Raw genomic sequence first — 26,205 nt, forward strand, 5'->3', positions numbered from 1 at the left:
TGAACCCATTAAATTGACTTAAAGTGTTTTACCTACATTGGGTAAAAAGGACTTTCCGATAAGCAGTTTTGGGAAATAAAAGGTTTGGGAAGCACTGATTTACAGTATTTCCAATATTCCATTGGGTTGGAAAGAATAAAAAGAATTCATTGCTAACAGAGTTAGAAGGCACAAATAGCTAATGTGTGTCAACTATGTTGCAAAATATGGTATAGATTTGAATATTGAGGTGGGAATGTTGGGAGAGGAAATATAGTTTACAAGCTCTTGTTTTGTTTTGAAAGACGCTTACAGACAAACTTCTCATTCACTTAAGCATACAGCGTTGCTGCCAATATGTTGGGGGGGCATTAATATAAGTTTTAAGTATGACTGTGCTGCATGTTTTGTGGACATTTGTCCCAAGTTGTAGCAGCTCAGGGATAGCTTTCGTGGCATCATTTCTAGCATCTTTAAAACCAAAAGAAGTAAAAGAAGCCTGTGTGAGCAGCATCTGTCTGCATGTCTGTATACAAATGGAGCAAAGGCCCTTGGAAACTGGTAAAGTAATGGCTGTGACCTGATCTACCATCTCTCTCTCCCCCAGAACATGCCTGGGCAAAAGCATTGCACCCATTGATGTGCACTTCAGCATGTTTGTGCCCACCTTAGAGAACCAATGCACTGATGCCCAGGAAAAGAAGTGGCTGCCTCTGGCCTCCCGCTTCCAGATAATCGGCACCTACGCTCAGACGGAATTGGGACACGGTTAGTTCTTTTCAGAGATATATACAGGTATTCCAATGCAGGCTTCTTCAGGTCTGGCTGGCAGTGGGTTTAGAGATGGAGAGCAAAAACCCAGTCCTGGACCAAATTTCATGAGCTGGTTGCAGCTGTTGGAGAGGTATATACAACTGGGGTGTTACAGGTTCAAACATAGTTGTGTAGTATTGGACAAGACACACACATAATATGATGGTAGCATAAATGAACCCAAATGAGCTGCTACCATGCGTGCCTAATTGGTATAGCCCTGTATAATTTGCATATGGAGTATTGCAACACAGTACACCAACAATGGGTAATTTGATCTAATAATACCTTTGGCAGATGAGTTGACTCTAATAATATTCTGCAATAAACATTTTGGGAAAAAATGCCTTCCTAAGAACATATACCATCAAGTTTTTTTTTCATTGAGATTGGAATCTCGATTGGATAATTTAATTCCTGCCATTTTATTTTCTTGTTGTATCTTCTTTGTCAATGGTTTTCATGCTAAGAGAAATAAAGGAGAGAGGAGACAATCTTGCCTTGCTGCCTTCATTATAGTATGTGTTTGTGGTAAAAATTCATTTACTATTATCCTGGCCATTTTAGATTGGAATCTACCTATTTCAAATATGCTTCACCTAAGCCAATCTGGAAAGAATAAAAGTTTTGGTTCTTGGGTCTTCATCTTCATCTGAGAGGCAAGAAATAGGACTAGCATCCATAAATCATTGCTGAACTGAGCAGCTCAATGATATGAATTGGCAGAAAATTATCTAAGATGAGATCAAACAGAATTGAAGCCCATATCAAGAAAGTACATGGCTTCTTTTTTTCATTTAGCTAATGCTCCTACATAACATAGTAGTGTTCTTTTGAAAGCATTCTAGTTTTTCTGTCATCCCAAATTTAACAAAAATGCAGAACTTGATTAGCATGCTGCACTGTACCGAAGACATGAATGTGCCTGGATGGAAAAGGAAAGGCTCTGGTTTCCTGATTGCAATCAGTCCTGGAGAACGATGCATGCTTGTTAGGGTAAATCATTATTCCACTGATACCTCTTGAAAAATCTGTTGCTGCTGTGAACCTAAGCATCCAACCTTCATCACATAAATGTAACAGTTGCACCCCACAAGCAATTTATCTGAATGGAACAGCCTACCAATAAGCAAGTGGAGCACGATATGAATAAGCGCAATATTTTTGTTTTTGTTTCGAACCTTGATCATAGCAGTATTTATTTGGGGTTTGTATTTTTTTTTTTTTTTGCATGCTGTGTCTTACTAACTTATTTCCATGTCTGTGCCAGTGTGTAATATTGGGGTTCTGTCAACTAGTCCACATATTTATGACAAATGGTATGCTGCTGCGTAGCAACCTCCCTGCCTGAGCTGCTAGAGGTCATCTCGGGGCTGGCGGTGGAGTTCCCCAGGCATATGGTTCGGGGGGACTTCAATTGCCATCCCTGGGTCGTGCCTCGGAGACGGCTTGGGAGTTCATGGCTACCATGGCAGCCCTGGGCCTGTCCCAGATTATTCAGGACCCGACTTGAGACAGTGGCCTCACTCCAGACTTGGTTTTCTTGTTGGAGCAGTGGTAATGTGATCGGAGGGGAGAGTTACATCTGTCCCCTTTGTCATGGTCAGACCACGCCCTGGTGGCCTTGAGATTCTCCTGTGCTTTCCCACTGCAGGGAGGCAGGGCCCATTCGATTGGTCCTCCCCCAGTGACTAATGGACACGATGGGGTTTCAGAAGGAGCTGGGAGTTGTACCCGAGGATCTACTGCACGGTTCAGCAGAGGTCCTGGCCGCAGCCTGGAATAGGGAAGCTGCCAGGGCCTTGGACAGGATTGCGCCTGCGCGGCCTCTCTTGCCCCTCTCTTGCCCCATTCTTGGAGTAAACACTCCCCATGGTTTACGGAGGAGTTGAGGGTTTTGAAGAGGGTTAAGAGACGTCTAGAGCACCACTGGAGGAAGACAAAGACCAAACCTGACCGAACACAAGCTAGAGCCGCTATTAGGGCCTACCTTCTGGTGATAAGAGTGGCACCAGTTACGCCCTTTCCTGGATCAAGATGCCCTCTGAACAGTCACTCATGCCCTGGTCATCTCCCATATAGACTATTGCAATGTGCTCTACAAGGGGCTACCCTTGAAGAGTATCCAGAAGCTTCAGCTGGTCTAGAATGCGGCCACACGGGCAGTTATGGGTGCCCCAAGATCGGCACATGTGACACCACTGCTGCGTGAGCTGCACTGGGTGCCAGTTTGCTTTCAGGTCCAATTCAAGGTGTTGGTTATGACCTTTAAAGCCCTACATGGCAAGGGGCCAGGTTACCTGAGGGACCGTCTAATCCCCATAACATCGACCCATCCCACCCGGACATGCAGAGAGGGCATACACTGCATGCACAATTATTAGGCAAGTTGTATTTTTGAGGATGAATTTCATTATTGAACAACTACAGTGCTCTTGGTCAATCCAAAATGTTAATAAACCTCAAACCTGAATATTTAAGAAAGTAAAAGTGAGGTTTCAGCTTTCTTAGGAGCATATCTATGTGTGCACAATTATTGGGCAACTATTAGTGTGCAGAATTATTATGCAACTAAATGAAAAACTAAAATTCCCCATCTCATTTGTGTATTTTCATCTGTTAAAGTGAGAATAATAACTCAAGATTTACAAATAAACATTTTTGACATTTCAAACAAAAAATCAGTGACCGATATAGCCACCCTGCTTTGCAGTAACAGTCATAAGCCTTCCATTCATGGAGTCTGTCAGTTTCTTGATCTGTTGACAATCAACTTTTTGTGCAGCAGCAACCACAGCCTCCCAGACACTGTTCAGAGAGGTGTACTGTTTTCCTTCACCGTAAATCTCCCATTTGAGAAGGGCCCACAATTTCTCAATAGGGTTTAGGTCAGGTGAGGAAGGGGGCCATGTCATTATTCTTTCATCTTTGAGGCCTTTACTGGCTAGCCACGCAGTGGAGTACTTCGATGCATGCGATAGAGCATTGTCCTGCATAAACATCATGGTCTTCTTGAAAGATGCAGACTTTTTCCTGTACCACTGCTTGAAGAAAGTGTCTTCTAAAAACTGGCAGTAGGTTTGGGAGTTGATTTTGAGTCCATCTTCAACCCGAAAAGGTCCAACTAGCTCATCTTTAATAATACCAGCCCATACCAGTACCCCACCTCCACCTTGCTGGCGTCTGAGTCGAAGTGGAGTTCTGTGCCTGTTACTGATCCAGCCACGGGCCCATCCATCTGGTCTGTCAAGAGTCACTCTCGTCTCATCAGTCCATAAAACCTTAGAAAACTCTGTCTTCAGATATTTCTTGGCCCAGTCTTGCCGTTTCAACTTATGTGTCTTGTTCAGTGGTGGTCGAGTTTCAGCCTCCCTTACCTTGGCCATGTCTCTGAGCACTGAACACCTTGTACTTCTGGGCACTCCAGGTAGGTTGCAGTTCTGGAATATGACAGCACTGGAGGATAATGGGTTCCTGGTAGCTTCACGTTTGATTCTTCTCAAATCTTTGGCAATTAATTTGTGTCTTTTTTTTTCCAACATGTTTCTCGTGACCCTGTTGACTATTTGCAACAAAACGTTTGATGGTTCTGTGGTCACACCCCAATATCTTAGCAATTTCAAGAGTGCTGCATCCCTCTGAAAGACTTTTTATGATTTTTGACTTTTCAGAGTCAGTTAAATCTCTTTTTTGTCCATTTTGCCTGAGGAAAAGAAGCTGCCTAATAATTATGCACACCTTGATATAGGGTGTTGATCTCCTTAGGCCACACCCTCCCTCATTACACAAATACACATCACCTGATATGCTTATATCCAATAAGCATTCAGGTTTATACAGCTTGGAGGCGGAAAATATGCATAAAAATGATGATATGGTCAAAATACTCACTTGCCTAATAATTGTGCACACAGTGTACTACAGACCCCGTCGGTAAGGGAATTCTACTTGGGGGGGTCCAGGAGGCGGGCCTTCTCTGCAATGGTGCCTGCCCTTTGGAATATTCTGCCCCCAGAGGTGAGGCAGGTCCCTTCACTCCTGGCCTTCCGGAAGAATTTGAAGACCTGGTTCTGCCGCCACACCTGGGATGGGAAGGGCAATAGTTCTTCCTGAGGGTGGCTGGTGTCGTAGAGTCCTCCCTACCAAATGAAACCTTCACCACTTGGATTTTATATCTATTTTATTTTTATTTATGCTGGTTGGTTGTGTTGTAATTTATGTGTTTGATGGTTTTTAATCGTCAATTTTATTGTAAACCGCCCAGAGTCCCCCTTCTTGGGGGAGATGGGCAGTGATATAAATTTTAAATAAATAAATAAATAAATGGGTCATGCTGATAACTTAGTGCAACTTTTCTGTTCGACTGCATAGGGATGTCAGGATTTCCTGTTGTTCAGATAAGTTGCTCAGGCTGAATTGCAATATAATGAAGGTGCTACTGAAAATAATAAACTTGACTGAGGCTGGCTTGGCATTTGTCAATGGTGCATGTAAAATAACTCTTCTAGTTAAAGAGATATCCAAATGATACAGGGCCTGGCACACAAGGTTTTCTAATAGCCCAGTAGTTGGATATACAGTTTACATTCAGAAAATTCCAGGTTCCCTCACTGATTAAAGATCTTGGAGAGCTTCTGCCAGCCAGTGTTGACAATTTTCAGTCAAGGGAACTGACAGTTAACTAATCTGGTATAAGGCAGTTTCTTATGACCCTATGGAGGATTCAGCTTTCAAGGCAAGATGCAAACAGCAAATGTTAACCTTCTGACATCCTGCTACTGTAGTCTGCCTTCCATGTTTTTCTCTCCTGTTTTGCAGGAGAAGGTCAGAATCCCTGTGGCTTCAATAAATGTGGATGAAAAATAGGACCCTAGCAGCACTGTGTTTTAGGACTAACCACATATACTGTAAATCAGGATTGAATTGTTCATGAGCCATAAATAGCCCTGAAGCCACCATTCTGCACTCTTCAAACCCTTTAGGAATTCTGCTGCTGAAAACAAATGGCAGACTATCATGGCTGTAAATGTTTAGTACTCTGTTTTGCTTTTTACATTTGTTTTGCTCTCTAAAATTAAATTTTACATGCAGTTAACCTTGTCAGTGTAGCTCTCAGTCATCAAAACTTGCTTGTCCTGGCTATCAATTATCACACTGAGCATTGCTACCTAAAATTAATTTCAATCTTCTCTCCTGTTCATAGATGACAATTATCATCTGGTGATGCTATTTTCTTGTATTTTTAAATACTATTCAGCTTTTAACTGCAAAGATATGCTGTTAGTGGTGTACTGTATCATGTTTCTGTTATTCCCTAGTTACCTTTTTTAAAGTTTTAAAATTGTTTATCGCTGTTCTGCAGAACTGGTGTAGATAGTTGAAAATATGGATTATTTTGGCTTTAATGCAAATCCATACAGTCTCTTGGTGACATAATACAATTTATATACACAGTTCCACATTCATCAGTATGAGGACACCTTGTGTGCAGTTTTATATGTCCCAAGATATTTGTAATAAAGGGTGGTTTGAAATCTTGGCTGAGCAGAAGTCTCCACTACTCCAACGCGTTGGTAGCAAGCATGTTGATATTCTGACACTAACAGCTAAGTTTGCTATTTTATGTTTAATAAGTGGGATATTTTATCATGGGCCTTAGAATTCTGGACATCTGGGATAAACCTTTTAATCATTTACTGATAGCCTTTTCCATTTCCTTATTGTGAAGTGAGCTGGATGTGAAACTTGGCAAACCCACTGGTTTTTCTTGAGTCCCCTTCAACATCTGTTGTCACACCAGCTCAGAATGAAGGCAGTTACCATACCTCTGTCTCTCTTTGTTTCACGCCACTGCTGCCAAAAGACTTTGTGAGCAAAGGGCTGTGAACTACTTCACAGTTGAAAAGCAGAATGCATGTGTAAATAAATAACTCTTCAAATGTTCAGAGTACTTCCAATTCATTATTTTAGTCCACAGAACTGTAAAGCTATAAACTAGGCCATTACTTTCCCCATGTTGCTGCTGGTATGCTTAAGGCCCTCTGGAGAGTTCATGATAGATTTGCATCAAGGATGACTTGGCATGGTAACCCACATAGTGCAAGAACTGTAACAGGTTAAAGATGCCCCAGACTCAAGGCTGTGTTGAGAGGAATGTTGGCTTAAGGATACCATAAATATAAAATGTTACCACCTTGATTTAAAAAAACCATGGTATTTGAATGTCCTTATTAGATTATCATTGGGAAGCATGTTTTGCTGATTTGGGGAGCTTTTGGTGATGGTTCTTCTCTTTATAAACAATGATGTTTGGTTCAGAACTATAAACAGGTTCACTATCTTTAATTGCTGATTCAGAGCACCATTCTTTTCTTCCCAGAAGAACCTTTGAAAGATCATTTAAAACAAAAGAAATGTTACAGAATGAAGCAACATAAGGAGGATGGTAATTGTAACGTAGGCTGGCTTTGACTAAAAGCTTTTGAGTAATTACCCTCCCTCCCCAAAATTTGAAATGGATAAAATTTATTGCTTTGGTTTCATTGTGGAACATTGTTGTCTGATTTGTTCCTTTTTCAGTGGATGGACAGAAGCTAATATTTATGTTCTCTGTTTATTTTCAATATGTTTCCAGGGAACAGAAGGACTTACTAGAATTTCTGGAATAATACTGCCTTTTATTAATCATCTGGAATCAGAAGTCCTTCTTTTGTGATCAAACAGAATATCCTCTGTCCTTTGGATTGGTGTAGGGTTCTGTAACTCTTGCCAGGGATTTTCACTCTGGGCAAAGAATGGTGCTTTGATGAATAGGCTTGCTTCATTCTGATTTATCACATTATTTTTGTCTTCCCTCTCCAATCTGCACCTCTAATCTCACCTGCTTCAACCCATAATACCCCTTCACATTCCCTTCCCTGGCATTTCTTTACAGCTGTCTTCATCAAGGACGGCCTGAGCCTTTGGACCTCCACCTGGGCATGTTCCTGCCCACGTTGCTAACCCAGGCAACCCAAGAACAGCAGGATCGTTTCTTCATGCCTGCTTGGAACTTGGAGATCATTGGCACATATGCTCAGACAGAGATGGGACATGGTACAGTACTTTCAAGTCTTATTTGCAAGGGTACTCGAACTTCTGCAAAGGGCATGGTCTATTCTTGATAGCCTAGGTCCTTCTGGCTGTTTGGTTTACAGCAACAGGCTTTTCTTCTAAGAAAAAGAAGCTGTTCAGATGGACATAGAGGCAGGGGCTTCTGTTGGTACAAAGACAGCTTATTTGTTTAAAAGATAGCATTGCTAAGGAGTCAGAGCACATTTTCTCTTAATTCCTGAATGTCTTACCCTTGGCATACATAAAGCAACATTCTAATTACACAAAATAATTTTTGTGCTTTAGAAAGTTAGTAAACTTGAAACACAATGATTAACAAATGCTTCTGAGCAAGAGTTGTATATCTGTTTTTACGCAACCATATTCAAATACATTTTTAAAAGATTTCAGAGAAGTATTTTTCATATTGGCCCTGATGAATTCTGCAATTAACTTATACATCCATAAGTTTTCTGGGAAACATCTTGGCTTCTCAAACAGTCATTTTATTACCTCTAAATAGAAGAATGCCTTTTGCAAGACCACCTGGAATAATTTCTCTTCAGTAGACTTTTCTGCACCTTCTGATACACCTCTGAAGTAAACTGTTCTGTCAGTTTTATGGAACGGAGGAACTGAAGATGAATGTGATAGACATCCACATTCATGTCTAAATCTAGCATTTAACATAGGGCCATATTTGTACATTCAACACAGTATTCATATATAAAATTTATGCTACAATCAAGAGCTAGAAACTTGGTCCAGAACTGGTTCATATTTTGAACAAAGAGCTAAAGACACATTAAATGTCTTTTACTCCAAAAATCAAAACAGCCTCCATGTTCTCTAAATCCACAAGACCAATCTACCTATATGAATACAAGATGATCTTAAAAGAAAAAAAAAAGAGTCCACTTTGAACTTATGGTGAAATTTCATTGTTATATATATGGAACCTTTATTTCAGTTTTTTTTTTTTAAAAAATCCCTCAGCATACTGGATGTTGCTATTTATATAAAACAGGAATGGGTAAATACATCACCCATACTAGATTTCATTGCTCAGTTTGAAAATTCTGGGTGTCTAACTGCAACTGGGATGTTGATGATGGCTGCAGGAGGAAGAAGAAAAAAAATGAAGATCCAGGATTGAAAAACATTATAGAAGCAGATGTTGAAAACTTCAGCCTGGTTCTGAAGACTGCTGTGCAAGACAATATCTGGATTTAGAAAAAAAGCCATTTTTACCCTAAAGCTTCTTTGGAAGGGAATTATCATGGGACTCTTTAATTTTCCTTGTCATATACCTAAAATATATATTTGCATGTATACTGTAGTGACAAATAAGCAAGCCAAAGGAAGTGCAGAATAATAAAGCAATTTGATAGCATTCTTGCATTAATCCAGTGGCATGCATCTCCTGTTTCATACATCTATCTGCCTTTTGTGTAGTGTGTTTGGTATTTTCTACTATGTAAATTAACATTTGCAGTCAGCTTTTTTATTTTCATTGTCTGTGTCTGCATTGCTAATGAAGTTTGTTGAAATAAATCTAATTCTGTATATTTGTGCTGAACTCTGCCACCGTTGAAGTAAGATATGCTACCTACCTACAGGAACCCATCTCCGGGGATTGGAAACCACAGCCACCTATGATCCTGCTACCCAGGAATTCATCCTTAACAGTCCAACTGTGACTTCTATTAAGTGGTGGCCAGGTGGATGTAAGTGTTTTATTAAAGCTAAAGGAAGAGCTGTTGTCTTCCTTCAGACTTTTTAAATATGAAGTCAATTAACTATCAATATTTTTTGAAATACAATTTTGGCTGTGTAATATTTCCGTGTATAGAAATTATGAGTAAAAAATATTGATTCTTAGGGCTAAGCTTAAGGCTAAGCTTTAGAATCAATAGAATAAAATTAATATTAGTTTTATTGGCCTCATACATTATAGATGTCAGAAAGAAAGAATTTTTTCTGTTTCACTAATTCTACCTATTCCTTCTTCCGTAGTTCTACTTATTCTTTATTCCTTCTATTTCATTTTAGTTGGGAGTAAAAGGAAGTGCTTTTACATTACAAAACCTACAACATCTGAGCCTGTTTGTTCTGTGTGTGTTATTGTTTTAGTGGTCATCATGTACGTAGGATGTTTCTTGGACTGTACAAAAACTTTCACTTGCTAAGTTTTCTTTATTTTTTTCCTTCTTGCAGTGGGTAAGACATCAAACTATGCCATTGTTTTGGCTCAGCTTTATACCCAGAACAAATGTCATGGGTTACATGCTTTCATTGTGCCTCTACGTCAGTTGGGAACCCACGAACCATTGCCAGGTATGGAATCCATCACTACTGTGTTACTACCCTTTCTCAACCTGGGTTCTACAAGAGGTTGCTAGGGACTCCATGAGAGATTGTGATTAAAAATAAACATTGTTTTCTTTTTAACTTTGCACTTGCAGTCGTGAGAATTTTTATGCACCACGACTGCATACTGGCAACCAATGCAGCTCGCAGAGCAAAGGAGTGACGTGTGCTGATCTTGGGAAACCCAAGATCACCCACGCAGCTGCATTTTGCACCAACTGTAGCTTCCGGATACTCTTCAAGGGTAGCCCCATGTAGAACGCATTGCAGTAGTCTATATGGGAGATAACCAGGGCATGAGTGACCGTTCGAAAGGCCTCTTGCTCCAGGAAGGGGTGTAACTGGCACACAACACGAAGTTGCACAGAGGCCCTCCTAGCCACGGCTCTGAACAGAATGCAATTTTTTTTAAAAAAATCCTGTATCCATTAATTAGATTAAATTTGCCATAATTACAAGTAAGATTGAGGTTCAAATAACATCGAACCTAAAAATGTATGTATTAGCCCATGCTGCAGTGATAAAATAAAGTTGCAGCTCCTTTTGCATTTGATGTCAAGAACTTTGAATCTCAGTGCATTAGGAAGGAACCCATAGCAGCCTCATCAGAATAGTATGGAAGTCGTAACTGTACACTGTTGAATAGGCAGGGTTTGAATACTCACCCCTAACTAAAAATCATAGTCAAAATCATTTATTTTAAAAATGCCAGGGCAAACAAGAGAATGTTATTGAAACTTGGTTTCCATTCTTAAAAATTGTGAATTTAATATCACTTAATTCTCAAGACCAAGACAAAAATAAGAGTAATGCTGTAGGAAAAAGAAGAAAATAAACCTTTATCTCTGTATTACTCTAAATGAAATGAACATTTTCACAAACTGTTGCCTTAAAGTCTTATTTCCAGGACACAGTTTTGGAATTGGCATCATTGGTACTTCCAATCATTTAGTGCTTGGAACTCATTAATGTTGGGAGGAAGGATACATTAAGAACACCCCACCTCCCTTCAATCTTGTATTAAGAATATTAAGAGCCAGTTAAACTTTTTTGGCTTATCCTGTTTGCAGGCATCACCATTGGTGACATTGGCCCAAAATTTGGTTATGATGAAATGGATAACGGTTACTTAAAAATGGACAATTTCCGTATTCCCCGGGAAAATATGCTAATGAAACATGCCAAGGTAAACAGTGGGTTTTGTTTTGTTTTGTTTTGTTTTTGTTACTTGGTATTACTTCATGGATGCCAGCTGTTCAGAGAGCTTGAAAGAGAAACTATCCAAAATCAAGGCTTCATCATCTGCCTAATCATAGTGTATTCTCAGGAGGCAACTGATCATCCGATAGTCAAAAGCAATCCTTAAGTTTGCATTGAAGCAAAAACAATCAGATCTCCACTTAAGGTAAAATCCAGCTGTATCTCACTTGCCTGGGAGTTCTGATTGCTAAGTTTCTCTCTCAGCTCTTGAAGTCAGCTTCCTAGAAGTGTGTTCAAGAGTGTGTCAAAGTTTAGTGTATTGCAGTTTATGCTAATAGAGGAGGAAGAGTTCCTGTAAAATGAAGGCAGTAAATGGGAGGGCATGATGACTATTAATGTCAAATAGATTTTGGCTCCCGCCCCCACCCACCCCACCTCCTACTTAATGAATGTTAATAACATGTTAACTATCTGGTCTTCCCTTTCATAAGTTTACTAGTATTACTTAGCTACCCTAATGTTGGTTATTAGTTGTGTTGTCAATCTATGTGGAATTACTTCTATAATATGACCTAGTCACCATGAGGATGATGTCACTGGCTTCACAATGTCTGCCAAGCAAGAGGCAATTAGAAAAATAGATTTATGCAGGTCTATTAATCTTACATTAGTTACCTTGTCTGTCAAGTCAGTGGTGCCCAAAACATTCATTTAAATAAGACTGATGAATGGAACTAATTCTAAAATGCCAATATTTTTGAATAGGGGTCTAACAAGATATTCTTAGTGGGTCCAGTGACAAAGCACAATGTTACTTTTTATAAACTTACAAAACTAATACTGGATGGACAAAACCTTTCCCACCTGCACTACTTTATTGTACTAGGTTGAACCAGATGGTACATATGTGAAACCTCTCAATGCCAAGCTGACTTATGGGACCATGGTATTCATCCGTTCAATGATTGTTGGAGATGCTGCTCGCAGTTTAGCCAGAGCTTGTACGATAGCCATCCGCTATAGTGCTGTAAGACATCAGTCTGAGTTACAGCCTGGGTAAGAAGCCTGTATTACTATGCCTAGGGACAGTTTCAGTGATGCCATAACAGTTGGCAGACTGTTCTGCCTCCTTGCCCATAGCATTTCCGTCTATGAAGAAAATGCGTGCATGACCTCTACTTTTAAAATATTGTTTGGTTTTCAAAGAAGTTTTCTTAGGAAGTGCAGTTGACAAGAACAGTGTAGAAAAGCATGACCTTGGAGAAGATATGCAGAGACTAACATGAGCTCCAGGGAAACCAGAAAGCACAGGAAACAACCTTAAACTTGCCTTAACTCTCTTTGGTATAAGAGGGAAGACACTATCGGGCTTCCAAGGTTCTGCTATCCTAACCTATATCAACAGAGTCCTAGTAAATCTCCTGGTGCCTGTTTCTTGACTGACCTACCTCAAAAATCTGACAAGCAGGATTTGCTGGTTAATCAGGCTAACCAGTTTTAACATCTGCTGTGGATTTTGGGAGTCAGAGAAGTGGTTACTTGTAAAAAGAAAACACAACCTTCTCCTCCACTGCCCCCTCACCGGAGATCTACCCTCCCTCCCTCCCTCCCTCCCTCCCTCCCTCCCTCTCTCTCTCTCTCTCTCTCTCTCTCTCTCTCCAATTTTTTTCTCCCCCCCCCGCCCCCACCGCCCGGACATCTCTCCTTTATTTTGCCAGAATTCTTAGTTACTTAACCTCTTTTGTATTTTGGAAAAAATAAGAAATAGACTTATCGGCCACATGTTGGACCAAGCCAGGATCACTTTTACAAGTAAATATCTTTATACTATGAACATATACATCACCAGAATATACACTTAGGATAATAGAAGTATTTGGTTTTCTCAGTTTCTAAGAAATGAAATCATTGCAGCAGTAGTAGTTTATTTCCCTCTTTTATTTGCTTTGCTGCAGGGAGCCAGAGCCTCAGATTTTGGATTATCAGACCCAGCAGTACAAGCTCTTTCCTCTCCTAGCAACTGCATACGCTTTCCACTTTGTGGGTGCCTATATGAAAGATACGTATCGTCGCATCACTGGGAACATCAGTGACGGAGACCTGAGTGAGCTGCCAGAGGTGGGTCTCTTGTTCTGACTGAACATTGAATCTTACCATTGACTACTACAAGGTTTACTTTAGTTTGTTTGTTCAAGACAATGGAATAAAGATATCTCCTGGGAAGGAAGAGAATCAGAAAAGAAGATGTAAGGACAGTGAAGGTCACAGGTGAATTTGTAGAAACGATAGCTATTGCCTCAGTTTAAATCCCTTTTTCTTCCTCACCTGTATGGAACATCTCTGTGGAAGGCTCTCATAATGGGAATGGATGAGATGGCTAAGCTCACCACTGGAATTAGGGCCACAAGGTGACTTGTGCAACCTCTCTGTTTAGACTATCAAATCGAATCATTAAAAATGTGTGTTGAGTTCCGCTTCTGGTATCTCAGTCATTTTAAGTTTTGTTTACTTTTATTTTTATTTTCACAAGAGCTTGGTATCTGAACGTAAATTCTGGTTTGGACTTGTTCCTGAAATTTGCCCTGCAAACCTATGTAAGCCTTTGACCTTCCTGACGGTTACATAGACATATATGTACATACAATGGCCAGAGTCACATGGTCTGAGTTGGGCAGCCATATAAATAATTTAATAAATATAATATCTGGCATAAACCGAAGAGCAAACGTGACAAATTATGGGATGGAATTCTTACAGTTTTCTTATGCTAACCTGAGGTTCAGCATTTAAAAATCTAGGTAGAACAGTATGCTTTGTGTCTTGGCAGAATGTTCCCTCTTCTTGAAGTTTTAAAAACTCTGGGAAGATTTTGATCTTGGAGAGAATCTGGAATACCATTCTTAATGTCTTCTTTCTCCCCCCACCCCCACCAAAAATTCAGGAAGATGGAATGTAGTGACAGGACAAACCGGGCAGAAGTGATTACTTTGTTCTTAATTACACTTCCTTCCTCAGTTGCATGCGCTGTCTGCAGGACTCAAGGCTTTCAGTTCCTGGACTGCCAACGCTGGCATTGAGGAATGTCGGATGGCATGTGGTGGGCATGGCTACTCCCGCTGCAGTGGCCTGCCTGATATTTATGTCAACTTCACTCCCACCTGCACTTATGAAGGAGAGAACACTGTCATGATGTTGCAAACTGCCCGGTGAGTCATACTGCTAATTGTTAGCTGCCTGACTTGTTGCATATCTTTTTATCATCTTCTTTATTCTTTTCATGCCTCATTTACTGCATGTACCAGGAATGAGTCTGAGTGATGGTGTGCTTATTACTCTTCAACTGCCCTGGGTTGCTTGTTCTGGACTAGGCAGATGTCCTTTTGGAATCTGTACAAGATGTTTTAGGTCTCCATCCTCTCCCTTTTCTCCATCAAGGGTACCATGAAGCACTGTTCCCTCAAGAGGCACACCAAGGGAATGCCCTCGAGAGAATAGCATATAATGAGCATCTTACCCCTGATGAACCCTTGCTGGGACAATTTGCCACCATCAGCAAGCTTTATACTTTACTCCCCCCACATTACTGTGACACGCTGGTCTTTGATGCTGATATTGATTAGCCTAAGGCAGTGTTTCTCAACCTTGGCGAATTTAAGATGGATGGACTTCAACTCTCAGAATTCCCCAGCCAGCTCACCTTAAACTCACCAAGGTTGAGAAACACTGGCCTAAGGGGAGGGGCTGGGGAAAGATGACAGTAATGTTCCCACACTAAACAATTCCAGGTGATATTGAACTTCGTTTTGCTAGGGCTACCATATCCAGGCTGTCAAACTCTGGATGACCACAAGATGGCAGGAATGAGACAGAAAATGCTTAATTTGTCTGGATTTTTGCAGCCCAGATATGATAGCTTTAGTTTTTCATTAAAGGCTAACAGAATTGGTCAGCACAGATCACACTGATACTGAGCAGAAGCAAATCTGTTTCCTGGCTGATATAATTTATCTCAAATGTGTTATCAGTGTAGTTACTCTGTCAGAAATACCATGCTGGGCAGCAATTGTTTCTTACCAAACTCCTCTGGGATTTAACATCAGAGCTCCTCAAAGCATTAATCTTGAACATTTTTAAATTCTCACTTGCAGTAGAAGTGTGGTTTTGAATACTGTGACTGTCTCCCAATTGTTCAATTTATTCATTTTACACTTAATTCCATCAGCAAAAATAAAGTCCTGTTGGTAGTTGATCCACTCCCAAATTAAAATCTAAATGTAAAATTTATATATTTAAATTTCAATTTCTACGACTCCCCATCACTACATGACTCTGGGTGACTTACAAAGCTTACAACAACAATATAAACAATGTTCAGAGTTGGGGGCGGATGCTGTTCCAGAGCGTGGGTGCGATGACATAAACATATCAGGCACCTAAACACAAAGATATCAAGACAGCATGAGAATCAACTCCAGAATAACAGATACCAAAAAGTCAGTTTTTAAAATCTTGCAACTAAGCAATAAAGTAAAACAATGTGGTCTCCGCATGCCACCAAAGGGAGTCAGGTGGATGAGTCTCTCCGGAGAGTCTCTCTGGAGAAAGCATGCCAGCACCAGGCCTTCTGCACCTAATAGCCACCCTTTTAAGTCCTTAGCATTTCCATCATTATCGGTTACTATTGAGATGCACAGTGGAATCCCTATACATGCTTGTGAAGTCACAAATCTCATGGTGATCAGTAAAGATTACTCCTTAATACGCAGGCTGAATCCAACAAGGCACAGCTGCAATAGGAAAGTTAATCCAATAAATTAGAGTATCGCAACACATTTTATTTATTTATTTATTTAGATTTATTATAACTGCCCAACTCCAAGGGACTCTGGGTGGCACACAAAACCAAAAAAAATTCCTGATTAAAATTATGAGGTGTTTATTATGATGAATGACATAAAGTAATTTTGTTTTGCATTTAGATTCCTTGTCAAAAGTTATACCCAAGTTAGTTCTGGACAGTTAGTTAGTGGCATGATGTCCTACCTGAATGACCTACCACGACAGCATATTCAGCCCCAGCATGTGGCTGCTAGACCCACAACACTGCATGTCAACAATCCTTCCAGCGCGGTGGAGGCATATAAATTGAGAGCTTCAAGGTAAGTCAATATAAAAAGTATATAAAATGTCTCAACATTTAATATACTTCTAATATCTAACTTTGGACTGCTCATCTTGTCTCTCTAATTTTATTATTAACCAACCTGTCCACTTGGCTCCCTTGTTCTGACAATTTCACATTTAGCTGATTTGAAATGAATGGGGTTGGGCAGTTGCCCCTAACATGGTCTTACCATGGTTCAAACAATGCACCCGGCTCTGACCGATGAATGCAAGAAACCATCTAACAACTACCAGAAAGATGCATAAGGTTATAGAAGCAGTACGATACTATGGCAGAACCGCCAGGAACACAGCAAGTTTGGGAGGAGGACAGGGCAGAAGGCAGTTAGTCATAAATGTTAATGAAGTGCCAGACTGCTCAGTAATTAGCCTTTTATGGGGTGGTTTGAAATGGAACCCACAGTGGGTGGAAAACTGGTAAGAAGAGTTTACCTAGAAGAGTATGTGTTGAAAGATCAGTTATTTCAAAAATTGACTGGAGGACAGTACCCTGAAAAACCCTTTAAAAACACTACTATTGACTCAGGAAATACGAGCCAAATTCCTTTTTCATAGTCTTCCAAAGAAAGTGGCAATGCTGCCTGATAGATTCCAGCATTCTTGCTTTGATTCAGAGTGATGGTATTAAGACAGCTTATGTACAATAATACCCTGGGATCAATTTCTGTTCTACCAAGGTCAGTGTAAAGGCTTTTCTCCTGTGAACTGATATATAGCTAAAACGCCAAAGGGGGAAAGTATTACAATATTCAGTCAAGTCATTACACAAATTACATTAAATTACAATATCACCCATGATTCTCAACCTATGATTAATAGAAGGAATAAATACCTACTCGTGCAGTGAGGTTTCAAATACTGTTATTACTACAGACACATTACAGAGCAGAAAGTGAAGGGATGAACACTAAATAAATGGGGAAGTAAACCAGAACCGCTATCACTGTTACTATTACTAGCACCTCAAAGGCTTTGGTTTCATTATTCTGATCAACTGGCAGCAATATTAAAACTAGTATTTAGACCATAAGAATGAGACTGTCTTCCATTTAATCATATTGGAAAACATGGAGCAAAATGCACATTGACAGCTTTGTGAGAGAATGGAAATTATTATTGTTCATCTTACAGACTGGGAGTAAAGACTGAATGGCTTTAGATTTTAAATTTTTTAATTTGTCAAGTATTGGAAATGTGAGGCTTTGATTATTTGTCACTGCCATACCAATTTTCAGGTGTTACTAGTTGAGTGCGTTGATTAGAATGTTATTTATGGCCTTAGCACTAAGTATAATAAACTGTGCTTGTGTTCTTCTATGATACAGGATGGTTGAGTTTGCAGCAAAAAATTTACAGGCTGAACTAAACCGCAGGACAAGCAAAGAGGATGCTTGGAACCGGACTTCCATTGATCTAGTGCGAGCATCTGAGGTCGGTAGCACCTCAGAATAGTTTCTATTGGATAGTTATTGATCTTATGACACTTGAAGTCACTTCAACCTATCATATAACCTTTTCAGGCACACTGTCATTATGTGGTGGTCAAACTGTTCACAGCGAAGCTTTCAGAAATTGGTGATCCAGCTGTCCATGCTGTCCTTAACAACTTGTGTTTATTGTATGCACTATGTGGGATTATAAAGAACTCTGGAGACTTCCTGCAGGTGAGTAAATAATTTCTACTTTGAGCTGGATAGCTCTGCTAGACAGAGAATCTAGTTGAGATGTGAATTAATCAGAGAGAAATCTTTTGATGAAATAACTTGACAACAAAGTTAAAGGCAAGGTTAGAGTATCATGGATAAAACAAGATACCCCAAGTTGGGTTTTGAGTGCATTTTTGCCATTCCAAGCAGTCATTTATAGAATTTAAATAAACACATTAGCAGTATTTTGCCCTTGGGAATTGCAATTTCCAGATAGAAAATATGGTGCTAGCCAAAATGGTGACAACATGGAACCCACTGCATCCTGAAATGATACCTCCAGCCCTCCAAAATTAAATAAAAATGGTAAAAACTGTAAATGGTTGAACTCTCATGAAATTATCCAACCTCACAAGATGTCTGCAAAAGATCTCACAGTGACATCACTGATGCTTTGCTAAATCTGGATCTTCTTAAAATTGGGGGCAGGAAGGTATATTGTGTGAGATCATACCAAGGACCTAAAAGGTTTAGTAATGTTTGAAGTAGATGAACATTAACCATGGTAACAGTGTTTTTACTCTAATTCATAAGAAAAGCGGTAGCGTTTATTTTTTTTATGCAGGCAATGCCCATTTGCAATCTTAATTCCTTATCTAGAATTAAGGTTCAGGTCAGATTTGTTTGCTGGATAGATCAGCTTTTATGTTAATTCTTCCAGTAATAATTAGTGAACACTTACAGGTATAGACCTCTGATTGTTTTGAACAGGGAAGCATTTTGACAGAGGCCCAGCTAATTCAAGTGAACCAGCGTATAAAAGAACTCTTGGCTCTTATCCGTCCCAATGCAGTAGCTCTAGTGGATTCCTTTGATTTCTCTGATTCTGTGCTTGGATCTGTGCTTGGCCAATATGATGGTAATATATATGAGGATATGTTTGAGTGGTCGAAGAAGTCACCACTAAATAAAACACAGGTAAGGAATTACTTTTGTCAACCAGGCATTAAAGGGTCATAAGACATAGCAATAAAAAGCGATTATTAGCTAATATTTTAAAGATGCATAGATTTATTAACCACTTCACAAATGTAGTTTATAAATCTGCAGATGTATACAAGTGATCATCTGCAGATTCATAAACTATATTTTATGAAGTTATGGAAATATATTATGATTCTGTGCTCTTTTCTCAGAAGGAATTCCTGTTGTGACTTATTTAGATCTAATGGAAAACTGGCTTACGGAAGCCAGGATTTCCATACTGAAGATGGTGGCAAAGAGCAGTTAGAGAATACAGTATGTGGTTATACATCTACAACTTCATAAATTGATCATCCAACCATGTCAGTAAAAATTCCTACTGTATATGCTTTTTTGCCAATGAAGAAAACAGCTCATTTCATGTAATTCTTGAATACTGTACAGTATAGTTTTTCCTGGTTATGGAGATATTTATAGCAACTAATGCTATCTGAAGGGCCTCGTGTGGCGCAGAGTGGTAGGTGGCAGTATTGCAACCGAAGCTCTCCCCACGACCCGAGTTTGATCCCAGCGGAAGCGGGATTCTCGGGTAGCCGGCTCAGCTAGCCGGCTCAGGTCAACTCCATCCTTCCAAGGTCGGTAAAATGAGCACCCAGCTTGCTGGGGAAGGTGGCTACTGGGGAAGGCAATGGCAAACCACCCCGCTTTATAGTCTGCCAAGAAAACGTCGTGAAAGCGGCGTCCCCCCAAAGGGTCAACTCGGTGCTTGCGCAGGGGACCTTTCACCTTTCACACAAAGCTATCTGAAGCTACTGTTAACCTACTTCTTCTGCCAAAATACTAGAGAATGCTGGACTCCCCCCCCCCCATTAATAAAAATGGATTTGATACCATTATTTTTCATTAGATGTGGTGTTAACTGAACACGGGTAGATGAAGTCACTAAAGCTGCAGTCCAGTATACACTTATTGGGAAATGTATTATCTCCATGGGAAGAGAAGTACGGTATGGCTTTCAAATTAATGCCCTTTCTTATTTTTTTCCTCCAGGTCCATGAATCTTTCCACAAACACCTGAAGCCACTGCAGGCTAAACTGTGATAACCTTTGTTTGCTTTTTAATGTACTTTACGTTAGCTTCTTGAAATAATATAATTTGCCCTATGAGCATCTGAAGCACATGGCAAACCGAAATAGCCATAGGATAGTCAGTAATAGTAGTCTTCTCACTTTTTTAAAATAAACATTGAATGAATTAGAGCAAGGAAATACAATGATAAAAATGCAATTGTAATTATGCTCAGAAACTAACCTTTTTAATGAATCAGAAATGCTTTATAGATTGGTGTAAAATGGTCAGTGTGTGAGCCTTTTAAGCATCTGCAGAAGCTGTGTTATCTATAGCAGGATTTTCACTACTAAGTAGTTGTAGAAAGCAGTTATTGAGTAGAAACAGCTTCTCCGGAAACTCCTTTAAAAAATTGTCTTGCACATTTTCTTAATGCCATCTTAAGATGCAGTTGTTGTCAGAACCCTCCTGCACACTTAAACTACTGCAATAAGTTTTTCACAGCTTTGTCAGGATTTGGGCTTCAAGGACCTTGCACAAACATTGTGTGTATGTATGTAACTGTTTGGTGTTCCAGGAATGGATTCTTTGTGCTATGGGTGCAGTCTATCCTAATTAAGTGTCATTCTTAATGTTTGTGTACAATTTCACTTTCTGCATTCCCAAATGGCATGTAGGAGTTCTATATTACATTTCCCATAAAACTCTCTGTAGCATGCAAGCAAGATCTCTCTCAAGCAGTGATTTCTTTTCTTTTTAAAAATGGTGGCTTGTTCTCTGGGTGTTCAGGAAAATTGAATGGGAAAATGTCAGGAGTTCCATTTCATAGCAATATTTCCATCATTTCCAACTTGCAAAGCCACTGGGGAGGGAAAATCTTTGCTCCACACAAACTGTAAAGAGTATTTAAGATTCCTGTGCCTAGTTTTAATCCTAGGCTTTTTTTCTGAAACAATGTTTTAGGAGTGGAATATGGATTTTTGCCCCATAGAATCATAGAGGAGAAGAGGGTCCAGACTGGTGGACAAAGTCCCATCAGCCTACACAATCTGGCTCTCAGGAGGTACAGAGAACAGGTTATCACAGTAAAGGACCTCAGCTCTAGATTACTGTTAGCAGGCTAACATTTTAGCATTGTATAGAACTTTATTGTGTGAAATTACCATGACAAAATTGCAAGCAGATTGGTTGGATTCAGCTTCAGTAACAAATCAAGACTTGGATCACAAAGCAAGGAATTTCGTGAAATTGGAGAGTTGACTTCTTTGATATCCTGGCTGAAGAGCTAAATGTACTGCAGGGAAAGTCTTATGCTGCAACCTTTGAGCAAGAAAAACACTATATATTACAACTGAAACAAAAACTGATTATAAAATAATTGTTATGTCCTAACTGTTGATATATCAAATAGAGCTGTACTTAATATACTGAATTTCTGCATACAGCGCTGACTGGAAATGAAAAACTGCAATAAAAGACTATTTGACATCTTGTGCAGAACATATGCTTAATAAAGAAATTAATTTTCAGGTAGTAAAACATACTTTTCTGAGTGTTACCTAAGCCATCTGCTCCTTCCTACGAATAGGTTTTGGTGTGTAATTTTCATTAGGCTAAAGGTCACAGGAACAAATGGCTTGCCAAAGACTACCCTGCAAAGGGGGCAGGCCAAGCAGAAGAGAAGATAAAAATTACTGTACACATTAATAAGTGGAGGGTTTCTGCCTGGGGGTGAATGAGATCCTATGGAAGTTGCAAGACAAGGGGGAGAAAGATAGCATGAGGCTTTCTCACTTGGGAGGAAAAGGGTGAGAGGATGAAGCAATGGATGTTGGGGACAGAGATGGCACAGAGGCTATACAGGAGGAGGAGAGATGGTAGTGCCATCACCAGCTTCAGTGTTTCTCAACCTTGTCCACCTGAAGATGTGTGGACTTCAACTCCCAGAATTCCCCAGCCAGGAACGTTGTTTTAGCTTTCTTTTGAAGGGATTACTGGCATTTGGCATAGTCTGCAACAATCGTTTGGCTAGTAGGCACAACTGGAAGATTAGAACCGGAAGTGTGCAAAGGGCCAGGGCCAGGAAAGCTACCGCCATCCTCCTCTCCCTGGAGGGAAGGCGTGGTAGAGGCGGGTAGTTTTGCCCTGGGTCTCCAGCCCTCACGCTCCGTTCTGAAAACTGATCTCCCGTCAATTAAGTACAATAGCAATTCAGCACGTCGCTGGGAGGCAATGAGAAGGATGGAACCGCCTATGGTTCAGGTTTTGCTGAAAATGGGATTGTCGAGGTGTAACTCGAACTCGCAAAACTTCGATACCTCCAGCTTCCGTCTCCAGAAGAAGCATCGCGCAATAGCGCAAGACCTCCAACCCCGCGTATGTCCCCGGGGAGAAGCCCCGTGCTTCCGGTTTCGTCAGCGCCGGAAAGTAGGCGGGCCGAGTTAAGCGGGCGGCCGTCGGTCAAACTGCCTTTCCTAAGATGTTTTGCAGTAGTTGCAGAGGAAGAGCGAGAAAGTCCGCGGTTTGGTTAGTAGGTGGCCATCCTGGGGGACAGGTATTAGGTTGTTCCCCTTTTCAAGGAGAACACAGGAAACGGCGTTAGACAAACAGAAGGGCTTCTAAGCCGCTCGTAGCTCGAGGACTAGAAGATTGACTCTTCTCCGTGCGGGGAGAGTGCCTGTAGTGTGTGCTGGTTGGCTACTATGGTAACTGGGTTGTGTTCCAGTGAGCAACGGTGGAGGCTGCAGGTAGAATTCACGCGAGCGAACTGCACCTCCGTTAAAGGGCCTGATTCTCTACACGCTACTGTGACTTGCAGCATCTTGAATGGGGATGCCACTGAGACAAACCTAATCAGCATGCATGGGTTGAAATACACAACCTGCTAAGCTGCGGTGTAGTTGGTTGGTTGGGATGCAGTTGTGTGAACCCGTTAATGTGATCAGTTTATGGTTCAGTGTCTTGTGCAAATGCAGGTAATTGAGTTAGTTCAGTAAGTCATGGGTTAGGTTATTGAGTGTGTACAGCCACAGTGAATAGCACTGCTCAGGGCAAAGTATTTAAGGGGCTCTGATTAGATAGATAGATAGATAGATAGATAGATAGATAGATAGATAGTACTGTATATATATTGAGTGTTACTAAGATGTAGGTAAAATCTTCTTGAAAGAACTCAACTTCTGGTGACTTATTTGACACATCCATGTAGTTTTCTTGGCAACAATTAGGATGAGATTTGCTACTGGCATGCCTTTTGACTTTCCAGCCTAGGCCCTGGGTTCACTAATTTCAGTAGCAGATTTCCATAGCAGATTCCTTGCCTCTAGATCTCTCTGGATGAAAGATAGTTTTGCATAGTATAACGGCCCAGAGTTGCTCGGAGTCAGACAGCATATAAATTTCATAAATTAGTAGTAGTAGTATAAAAGAATCTTATATTTAGGAATGATCCCTTCTTCCAACTCTGTCTTCAAAGCATGAAAGCAAGGCCACAATTCTATCAACAATATCTAGGTTCTCAATTTTAATGGTCTGGTTTGTTCATAATTGTAGATTAGCCTCCCCCAAACTGGAGCCTCTAAGTGGCTGGATGATTGTAAGAACTGAAGTCCCACAGGCTTGGAGGAAACCAGATTAGGAAAAGTTGTGACAAATTATCAGGATGTAATAAACATCAGAGGTAATGTGTTGATTTGATGATAGTCACACGTCATTTCAGAGAGGTTATGTAATACATTAGCTAAGGAAGCTTTCTTTGCTCTGGTGTATTGGACTGGATGATGGGAGTTGTCTGGCACCTCTGGAGAGCCCCAAATTTTGGACCTAGCCTATTGGATTTGGAAAATTTTGCTTGATGTTTGTACAAACTATGTGAAACCAGGTGCTAGTGGGTAGCTCATAGGCTGAGTTTGCACAACAGATAAAACTGCAAACTTTAGTCCAGTATGTTAATCCAAATCCAAACAGTGAGGCCAGTTGATGGCTCACTATCTCTTGCAAAGTCAGGGTTGAGTTAACCACACTGAATGTTATGCAAAGAGTCACAGTGGGAGCTCGCAACATGCTAGGCTATAATGTGGTCAGCTATTTAATGGATCAGTGTGTCTAACAAATACATAGGGCCTATTGCAAGATTAAAATGCTGCTACAAGATTCTAAATGTCAACCAGTGTATTTCTTTAAAAATCCTAATAAATTGAAGTGGAATTCTTATTTTGCATTTTAGGTGAGGAAGGCTGGAGAAATTGTTGATCAAGATAGGTATATAAATGAAGAATACCTGAGCGAATCACTTGAGAGAGATACAGCATGCATTTGGGGGCCATGATATGGTAAGAACGATCATAGTGATCAACTGATTTTGTTGGATCATAGGCATAGTGTAGAGTGGCCTGCTCTATATTCTAGCCAATTTAACCATCAAGAAAGCAGGGACTCCAAGCATCTCTCCAAGCAGATCTCTTTAGGGAAGGTTGGGCAACACATAGTTTCCCAGCAGTTGTTGGACTGTACCTTCCATCTTTCTTCACGACCATGCTTGCTAGAATTGATAAGAGTTCAAATTCAGCAATTTTTGGTGGGTCTTACATTGTTCATCCCTCATTAAGAGAGAAGTGACCTCACGTACACAGAGATTCTCATGGAGAGGTCTCTTCATTGGAGTTCATCCTGCGTCTTCATTTCTTGATTCTAACTCTCTTCCCAAAAAATCCTTATAATTAGCAACCCAGGCTCATGAATACTTCAGTGAAATTGTTCATGCCAGTATTTTAATCAATATAACTAATAAACAGGCTGTCCTACGTATTTCCCATTGCACTTGTGGCAGAGTAACTCATGCCATAAGTCTAAGATGAAATCTGTGGAAAATATATTCAATAGATGAACAAACTGTTCCCTTGGATTGCATCAGTACTTATTCGTTTTGAAATCAAATTCACTGGAGTCTCTTGTTTCAGCAACTGTCTGGCATCTAGCCGCCATTCTCTTGCTTATCCATTACACAAATCACTGTATTCATGTAGCACAGAGTTCCACATGAATCAAGACAATTATTTACTTTGATAGCTGTCTTGTTGGCAATAGACAGATTTTGGAATTGACTGAATTTATCTTATGAGAGTTGCTCACAAAGCCAGAAGAAACAAAAGTTGGAAGTCAGATTGCTGGAAGAAAGACTATCTCAGACATGCTGACACTATCACTTTAGTAGCTGGGAGTGAGGAAGTCTTAAGGAATCTGTTGTTAAAGCTGAAAGACGAGAGCACAGAAGCTGGCCTATTGCTCAATATTAAAAAAGCCCTACAAATCTGCCAACTGCTAGTGCTAACCCAATGCAAATTACTGAAGAAGCTGTGCAAAGCAATAGCAGACTTTATCTTTCTGGACTCAAGAATCCACAGGGATGGTGACTGTACCCATGAAACAGAGACATCTGCTTCTTGGAAGAAAGACTGTGACAAATCTAGGCAAAATATTTTAAAATATACATTGTCCATTTGGTCATGAAGAGTTGGAAGCAACAGAACAATATCAAAATCAGCCTTCAATCAGACAACCTCCAGGTGTCTTGGCCATCAAGTCCGATAATTCCAAGACCTCTGGAAATTATGCAGAATGGTTATCAATTACCATTGATATACTTATCAATTCTACAAATACTTATCAATTCTAGCAAGCATGGTCTGATATGTTTGGAAGGTACCAGGGTGGGAAGCTGCCATACCTTCATCAATGAAGCAGAACTGTCTTATCTTTTTTCAAGGTAAAAAAGTATTCACGTTAATATAAATAAAATGTAATTTATATTTAGGTAAACTGATCTGGATTAAATACAAAATCCGGTTTTAGCACAATAGCTTTAAAGCG

At 40.2% G+C, this 26,205-nt stretch overlaps 2 protein-coding genes across 3 annotated transcripts in view; both read left to right on the forward strand.

Moving 5' to 3' along the window:
• Positions 1-21,866, forward strand: part of ACOX1 (acyl-CoA oxidase 1) — a 28,430-nt gene extending 6,564 nt beyond the window's left edge. The window contains exons 3-14 of one of the 2 annotated variants that reach the window (XM_063293055.1): positions 587-747; positions 9,504-9,611; positions 10,102-10,221; positions 11,325-11,440; positions 12,341-12,510; positions 13,410-13,572; positions 14,470-14,660; positions 16,434-16,613; positions 17,964-18,069; positions 18,159-18,302; positions 19,056-19,262; positions 20,319-21,866. In XM_063293055.1, the coding sequence (XP_063149125.1) occupies positions 587-747; positions 9,504-9,611; positions 10,102-10,221; positions 11,325-11,440; positions 12,341-12,510; positions 13,410-13,572; positions 14,470-14,660; positions 16,434-16,613; positions 17,964-18,069; positions 18,159-18,302; positions 19,056-19,262; positions 20,319-20,369 (1,717 nt within the window). In that variant the 3' untranslated portion in view covers positions 20,370-21,866. Of the gene's footprint in view, positions 1-586; positions 748-7,726; positions 7,888-9,503; positions 9,612-10,101; positions 10,222-11,324; positions 11,441-12,340; positions 12,511-13,409; positions 13,573-14,469; positions 14,661-16,433; positions 16,614-17,963; positions 18,070-18,158; positions 18,303-19,055; positions 19,263-20,318 lie in introns of both variants that reach the window. The other variant, XM_063293054.1, reaches the window with a different exon arrangement.
• A 916-nt stretch (positions 21,867-22,782) lies between these two features.
• The window catches only part of FBF1 (Fas binding factor 1), a 30,641-nt gene continuing 27,218 nt past the window's right edge, over positions 22,783-26,205 (forward strand). The window contains exons 1-2 of the mRNA XM_063293056.1: positions 22,783-22,863; positions 24,563-24,668. Of these exons, the coding sequence (XP_063149126.1) occupies positions 24,666-24,668 (3 nt within the window). The 5' untranslated portion in view covers positions 22,783-22,863; positions 24,563-24,665. The remainder of the gene's footprint in view (positions 22,864-24,562; positions 24,669-26,205) is intronic.

This window comes from Candoia aspera, chromosome 2, assembly GCF_035149785.1.
Source record: "Candoia aspera isolate rCanAsp1 chromosome 2, rCanAsp1.hap2, whole genome shotgun sequence".
NCBI classification, from domain to species: domain Eukaryota; kingdom Metazoa; phylum Chordata; class Lepidosauria; order Squamata; family Boidae; genus Candoia; species Candoia aspera.